Genomic DNA, 8,511 nt, shown 5'->3' with positions numbered 1-8,511 from the left:
AAACACTGGACCTTTAGTTTCATCATGATTAAGCAAGGAATATAACAAAACATGAATATAGAAAACTAACTCAATACAATTTTAGTATCAATGACAATTTACTCTACACAAGTTTTCCTATCTTAAGCAAATAATGGTGATTAGTATTGAAACTAAAAAGATTACTCCATCAAACTGAAAAGATTATTAAGACAGATACCTGCTGTGTGATGGGTGACATCAGATAGAGCACTAATCTCTAGGGTATATAAAGAACTCAAAAAAATAAACACCAAAAAACAAATAACCCATCAATAATTGGGCCAAGAAACTGAACAGACACATCTCAGAAGAGGATATACAATCAATCCACAAATATATGAAAAAAATGTTCATCATCTCTAGCAAATAGAGAAAAGCAAATCAAAACTACTCTAAGATTTCATCTCACTCCTGTCAGAATGGCAGCTATTAGGAAGATAAACAACAATAACTGTTGGCAAGAATGTGGGGGGAAAGGTGCACTCATACATTGCTGATGGGACTACAAATTAGTGCAGCCACTATGGAAAACAGTGTGGAGATTCTTTGGAAAACTGGGAATGGAACCACCATTTGACCCAACTATCCCTCTCCTCAGTCTATACCCAAAGGACTTAAAAACAGCATACTACAGGAACACAGCCACATCTATGTTTATAGCAGAATAATTCACAATAGCTAAAATGTGGAACCAACCTTGATGCCCTTCAGTAGATGAATGGACAAAAAATATATGGCCTATATATATAATGGAATATTACTCAGCAATAAAAGAGAATAAAATCATGGCATTTGCAGGGAAATGAATGGCGTTAGAGAAGATAATGCTAGGTAAAGTTAGCCAATCCCTCCCCCCCAAAAAAGCCAAATATATAAGGATATAAGGAGGCTGATTCATAGTGGGGTAGGGAGGGGGAGCATAGGAGAAATAGACAAACTCTAGATAGGGCAGAGAGGTGGTAGGTGAAGGGAGGAGGCAGGAGGTTAGAAATGATGGTGGAATATGGTGAACATCATTATCCAAAATACATGTATGAAGACACAAATTGATATGAATATACTTTATATACAACCAGAGATATGAAAAATGAATTATAATGCATTCCACTGTCATATATAAAAAATCAATAGAAAAGAATGATATCTGCACTTTTAACATGATACTATTCTTTAAGTACATGAAATAAAATGATAATGACTAAAATGTGATACTGAAATAAAGAAACATAAACATGCAAAAGTGGAATAGAAGATCTCAAATAAGCTTCCACATGTGTTAAAATGATGAATTAGCACTTTACTTCAATTTATGTCCTGTGTTAAATTTCTTTGAGGGCAATATTTTATATATTTTTTCATCACTCTGCCAACATATAATATGTGATTATAATTCATTTTAAATTCATAATTTGCATACTCATTTCTTCTTTATTCTCTTTGACTGTATATGGGAAATTTCTTCTCCATGACTCCAGTAGCATTACTGAAACTCTTTCTGAAGCTGGCAAGAGGTTGCTTTCTCCTATTATTCAGGAATAACAAGGTTGTTTATTTCTTCAATAGGTAAATGACACCTATGTCTGAAATTTACATGCTCCATGAAGTAGTTCTGTTCATAATCTTTTATTTGTTCCAAGTATCACAAAAGGGTAACCACTGTAAGAAACTTTTGAGAAAAGGTCCTGAGATATGAAGGAATGTGGCAGAATCCCAGATAATTAGAAAATCAGGGTGAGGTCATGTCCTCTGCCTTTGTCATAGTGTCATCTTTATGGCACTACATTGGTAACTGGAAAAAGTGTGGTCAATCTGAACTGATGATACTCTGACTCCCAAACATGCCAAGAACCCAACATCATTTTTCTTATGTGGTCATGATGCACCCTCTTCCCATCTCATTCCCATAGAATTTAACTCACAACTGAACAAATATCATAGCAAATAAACATCTCAAGAGATCTCCCCTTCAAAATTTCAAAGAATTTTTTTTAAAAAATGCTGTGCCCTACTGAAAACTATTATCTTTTTTATTTAATTGATTTTATTTTTTTAAATGCATGACAGCAGAATGCCCTTCAATGGATGAATGGATAGAAAAACTATGGCATATACACAATGGAATTTTACTCAGCAATAAAAGAGAATAAAATCATGGCATATGCAGGTAAATGGATGGTGTTGGAGAAGATAATGCTAAGTTAGAGAACTGTTATCTACACACATAAGAAACAAGATGAGCTCCATAAGGAGAGAGCTGTGACAGGAAATGTTTTTAACCCTCTTTTCTCCTCCTATCCCAAGTCTCTGCCTCTCCCCATCACCTTCCACAGGGCCCCCTTCACATCCTTGTTCCTTAGGGTATAGATCAGAGGATTGAGCATAGGGGTAATTATAGTATAAAAAAGGGCAATAAACTTTCCTTCACTCTCAGAGTAACTGCCTAGGGGTTGGAGGTATGTGTACATGGCTGAGCCATAAAACAGACAAACCACAAGGAGGTGGGACCCACAGGTCCCAAAAGCCTTTCTGCGTCCAGCCATTGACTTGATCCTCAGCACTGCCTGAGCAATGTGTGCATAGGAGCCTAGAATCAGTGCTGCAGGAACAACAATGATTATGACTCGGGCCACAAACATCTTGGCCTCTGTGCCTCCTGTGTCCTCACAAGCCAACTTCTGGAGTACAGGCATCTCACAGAAGAAGTGGTTCAGGTAATGGAGGCCACAGAGAGGCATGGCCATCATGAGGCTTGTCTGAATCAGAGAGTTCATGAGACCTCCCACCCAGGCAGCAATAGCCAGAGACAGGCAGAGAAGGGGGTGCATGATGGTTGTGTAGTGGAGTGGACGACACACAGCAGCATAGCGGTCAAAGGCCATCACCACCAGAAGCACACACTCAGTTCCACCCAGGGAGAGGACAATGAAGAGCTGGGCCACACACCGTCCATAGCTGATGGTCCTGTCAAGTCCAGAAAGATTGATCAGCAGCTGGGGCACAGTGCTGGTGGTATAGCAGAGGTCCAGGAAGGAGAGGTGGCAGAGGAAGAAGTACATGGGTGTGTGCAGTCGAGGATCCAGTTGGGAGAGAACGATGATGGTGGTGTTGCCAAAAAGAGTCAGAGAGTAGAAAATTGAAATGAAGACAAAAAAGATAAGTTCCAGTTGAGGCCAATCTGAGAAGCCCACCAAAATGAAGCCCTCTTCAAAACTGGTGTTGAAACTCCCCATAGCCTTGCACCTGCACAAACAATGAAAGACAATTCAATGCCTTTACAAAGAACATAAATTAAAACATTTTATCAAGATAAAATCTATTATCACATATAACTAAAAAGAGCAAATACAAAATTTAAAAAAATAATAAAACATTGAAAAAAATGTATTCACAGTACTCCCTCAGTAATGAATTTCTTTATTTTGCTAATCGGTTCAGTTTTATGAAGTCTTCTATTTTACTCTTTCCTTAAATGTGTAAATCACTGGATTGGAAATGATGTCATCTTTGAACCATAACTCTGCTGCCTGTGTGTTCTGTGATGTTAGCTAGGTCACTCAGACTTACAGATCTGATGCTTCCTTATCTTAAAGTAGAGATGACATTATCTCTGCATTGAATTGAGATTAGGACAAAACATAGTAATTTTAAATTGGTTTTAAATATCTAAGGTGTAAAAGTGCAGCATTATTATTCTCTATTATTTCCTTTGCTCTTCTCCATGATCTGTTAGGAATCCTATTTCAGGTTTGAGTCAAGGATTAAGCAGACTGAGATCACAAATTTAATCCCATCTAAATGCTAATAAGCTACCTTCTGCTAGAAGAACATAACCAGTGCATCCGTCCTGGAAGCCCAGCTCATGATCAGATGCCATCTGTCACATGGACTGAGAAGGGTGTGGATTCATGCCTTGATGGCAATATACATATATATATATATTTTTTCCAAGTTTTGAGTCATCATGTCTGGAATACCCCTCCCCTGACTTCATCAACCGACTAGGTGGGTAGAGGGGGAAGAATAGAAGTTCATTAGATTAGAAGGAGTGAGGGAATCAGAATGAGAAAGACAGTGACACGAATTTGACATAACTTTCCTATGTACATATGTGAAAGAGCTGTTCTTTTTTTTTTCTAGCCCAGCCCTTTTGTACAGCTCCTTTCTAGCACTTGTCCTCTCACTAAAATTCTTTTTACATATCTTTGTCCTTTCTTGAGCTGTGAACTCCTCATTCATAGAGAATAAGTTCAATATTAAAAAATATTAGTTTCTTCCTGTATGATACTCAAGATATGAAAAATTAATGCTTAATTCATTACACTTAATAGCTATTAGATAAGTTTTGTAATGTGTAGCATTAGACTTTCTAATCTCAAAATTCTATTCCTCTAAGAAACCTACATATTAACTAACAACATGCCTTAATGAGGTTAGAAAAGGGATAGGCATGAAAAATTGCCTTCCATGAAAGGTTGGTCTTTCTTGTGGCAAAGATCCAAAAATGTCATATGAAAATATGTCAGGAAGCAAAGCAGAAAACAGGTGGTTAACAAAGCCTGGCTGTGCTCAGTATGAAACATCTTTTCCTAATTAGCTGATTCTTTTTTCCCTTTATTATTAATTAATTAATTAATTAATTAATTTTATAGTAGAATGCATTTTGACATATTGTACACGAATAGAGCACAACTTCTCATTCCTCTGGCTATTTATACATGGTGCAGAACCATTCCAGCAGTGAAATCATACATGTACATAGGGTAATAATGTCTGTCTCATTCTAACGTCCTTCCCATCCCCACAGCCCCACTCTTACCCTCACTGCCCTCTACACCAACCAAAGTTCTTCATTCTTTCCTATTCCCTGGCCCCACTATGGATCATCGTCCACATGGATCAGCTGATTTTAAGTCCTTTGGGTATAAACCAAGGAATGGGATAAGTGGGTCAAATGATAGATCCATTCCAGGTTTTCTGAGGTATCTCCATACTGCTTTCCAGAATGGTTCCACCAATTTGCAGTCCCACCAGCAATGTATAAGTGGACCTTTTTCCCCACATCCTTGCCAACACTTATTATTTCTCATATTCTTGATAATTGCCATTCTGACTTGAGTGAGATGAAATCTTAGAGTAGTTTGATTTGCATTTCTGTAATTGCTAGAGGTGATGACATGTTTTCATATATTTTTGATCAATTGTATTTCTTCTGTGAAGTGTCTGTTCAGTTCCTTAGCCCATTTATTGAGTGGGTTATTTGTTTTTTGGGTGCTAAGTTTTTTGAATTCTTTATATATCCTGGAGATTAGTGCTTTGTCTGAGGTGTGTGTGGTACAGATTTTTCCCATTCTGTAGGCTCTCTCATCACATTATTGATTGTTACTTTTGCTAAGAAGAAGCTTTTTAGTTTGAATCCATCCCATTTATTGATTCTTGATTTTACTTATTGCACTTTAGGAGTCTTGTTCAGGAAGTCACATCCTAAGCCAACGTGATGAAGATATGGCCTACTTTTTCTTCTGTTAGGTGCAGGATCTCTGTTATACTGTTCTTGATCTACTTAGAGTGTTTTGTGCAAGGTGAGAGATAGATAGGGATTTGATTTCATTTTGCTACATATGGATTTCCAGTTTTCCCAGTACTATTTGTTGAATAGGCTATCTTTTCTCCAATGTATTTTTTGGTGCCTTTGTCTGGTATGAGAAAACTGTATTTATATGGGTTTATCTCTGTTTCTTCTATTTTATACTATTGGTCTACATGTCTACTTTGGTACCAATACCATGCCATTTTTGTTACTATATCTCTGTAGTATACTTTATGATCTGGTATCTATGTTGGGTCAATGAAAATAATGAATTTGGAGGCTATCTTGCAGTCACAAGGGAAAAGATAAATAAATTGTGAGTTAATACTGAAGTATTAATTCACACATACCTTAACCAATACTCCAGAACTTTTTATCAAATGACCACCTTAATAGAGAGCAACAGCTCTAGTGTGAATAACTATTCCTACTGCTCAAGTCTACCACTAATGGACTTTTGCACCTGGTCTAAAAAATTCATATCTATGAGTCTTATTCTTCTTATCTATGTAACAAATAAATAACTTATTTCATAAGATTTTGATTGGGATTAAATGATATGTATTCTCTTCTGATTTTTAGAACTTATATTTATTCATCACATACAATAGGTTGTGCTTAACTTAGTCACCCTTATATCCCTATTCCAGGGCAGTACCTGGTAAATATAAGAATCATGAAAAATTTGTTGACTAAATTAATGAATGCATTCCTACCCTTAGACAATGCCTTGGGCATATAAATGTCCCCAAAATATTGGTTTCCTTTTGCAATGTGAAAGAGTTAACACACTTTCACTGTTTCTAACTTAGTGGCACAAACTATTTAATTGTTACTGCTCTATATGTTTGTGAGTGATTTTTATAATGTCACATGGATATGCCTCATATATTTGAAATTGAACAAAAACTTAGAACTATAATCAGCATGGATAAAGAATAAAACTATAATATAAAAGTATTTCAACATGATGAAATGTGGACATTTAAAATATAATATAAAATATATTATAGTAGATAAAATAATGAGATATCTTTGAATGGGAAGAATTGAATTTAGCTTTAAACTTTACTTGGAGAAATATGGAATGAAGGACACAAAACTTGCACATATTTCAGTTATTCACAAAAAAGTAAAGGACAACCCCAAAGATCCAAATAAATTATATATATATATATATATTTAAAATTGTAATTATATATAATTTCAATTATATTGAGTATATTTTGAGTTGTGGCATCACATATTCTAATTTCAATTTTTATTACAAAGTAATCATAACAAACAAACAAAAAACAAATAGCCCTGTAGAACAGAAGATTTGGCCTAGACATAAAGAGCAATATATTTGATTAATTTTTCACCAGGAACACAATGAGGAAAGAATAGTCTCTTCCATAAATGGTGCTGGCAGAAATAAATTTCAACATGCAAAAGAATGAAATTGAACCTATATCATGCAAATAACAACTCAAAATGAACAATACAAAAATATCTTGCCATTTGCTACCACAAAGATAAAACTGGGAAGTAAGGGAAGTAAGGGAAGTAAGCCAGAAGTAGAAAGCAAAAAATGCTTGATCTCATTTAGATGTACAATGTAAAAGAAAAATAACTCAAATATACAGAGATACTAAATGAAATGTGGTTTCCAGGATTAGGTGGGAGGATGAAAGGTGAAGATATAGGTCAAAGGATACAAAATAGAACACATTTAGGATAAAAAAAAAAGTGTAGAGATCTAAACACAACATGAAGACAATAGGCAACAATATTTTGCTGTATTTGGAATTTATGTTAACAAACTTTAGCTATTCTGCTGTTCTTTCCACAAAAACAAAGAAAAATGAGAAATTGTGTATAAGAATGTATGTTAACTTGCTTCATGATATTAACAATTATCCTACTTAAATGTATGCCATGTCATCATGTTTTATACATTAAATGTTCATGATAAAAAATTTTGCTATTAAAAATATTTAAAAAGCAGAAGACAAAGATGAGGTAAGAGTTGACCAAATTCTCAATATGTAAGTCAACAGGGCCTGTTGGTCAGATTTTCATCACTATGACCAAACTATCTGAAAACAGCTTAGAGGAAGAAAGGTTTCAGAGGTTTCACTCACGGTTGGCTGGCTCCATTTTCTGGGCCTGAGGTGGAAAGGACATCATAAGGGAAGGGTGAGGCAGAAGAAAAGTTGCTTAGCTCATGGCAACTGGGGAGCAGAGACAGAAGAAGGGGCCAGAGATAAGATATTGTCCCCAAGGGCATATCTTCTTTCTTCAACTATGTCCTGTCTGCCTACAGTTTCTACCACGTGCCAGTAGTCCATTTGAATTACTAATCCATCAAGTGGATTATTTCACAAATGAGATTAGAGCCCTACAAATGAGATTAGAGCCAATCATTTCTAAATGGTCAACCACTGTACATTGCTACACTGCAGACCACAACTTCTGCATGTAAGTTGTGGGGGGAATAATCCATATCCAAACCATGACAGACCTTACTGACTTTTGGATTTTACCCCCAAATCTAAAATTTAATAAAACCATGATACAGGAAGGAAATATGCTAGCCATTTCCTCACATCCTTTTACTCCAACCAGTACAGAGTTACCCTGTACCCAATATCAAACCAAGAACTTGCTTAATGAAATCCTGCCTCATTTCCTCAAGCCAATTCTCTTGTCCGTTTATTTCTGTCTGCTCCTCACATTCATCTTTATGTGTCTTGCATTCCTTGAGTCATCATGTCTGTATCTTTAACTTATCATTCTGCAATATCTGCACAATTATGAAGGAATGCACTCTCTACAGTCTACCCACCTAAAATCAGGTTAACAAATTCTTCTGAAAAGAATAACACAAAAATGCAAATCAACCAAACCTGAAATTCAGG

The 8,511-nt window shown here is 35.7% G+C and overlaps 1 protein-coding gene across 1 annotated transcript; it reads right to left on the bottom strand.

Annotated features, from left to right (window-relative positions):
- Window positions 1-2,312: 2,312 nt before the first annotated feature.
- Window positions 2,313-3,251, bottom strand: LOC143399083 (olfactory receptor 2Y1-like). The gene has a single exon (XM_076855807.1). It carries the CDS (start codon window positions 3,249-3,251, stop codon window positions 2,313-2,315), a length of 939 nt encoding a protein of 312 aa, XP_076711922.1.
- Window positions 3,252-8,511: the final 5,260 nt, after the last annotated feature.

Source organism: Callospermophilus lateralis, chromosome 5 (genome assembly GCF_048772815.1).
Source record: "Callospermophilus lateralis isolate mCalLat2 chromosome 5, mCalLat2.hap1, whole genome shotgun sequence".
NCBI lineage: Eukaryota > Metazoa > Chordata > Mammalia > Rodentia > Sciuridae > Callospermophilus > Callospermophilus lateralis.
Note: the sequence above shows the minus strand (reverse complement) of the source record. Positions and strands in the feature narration are given on the sequence as shown.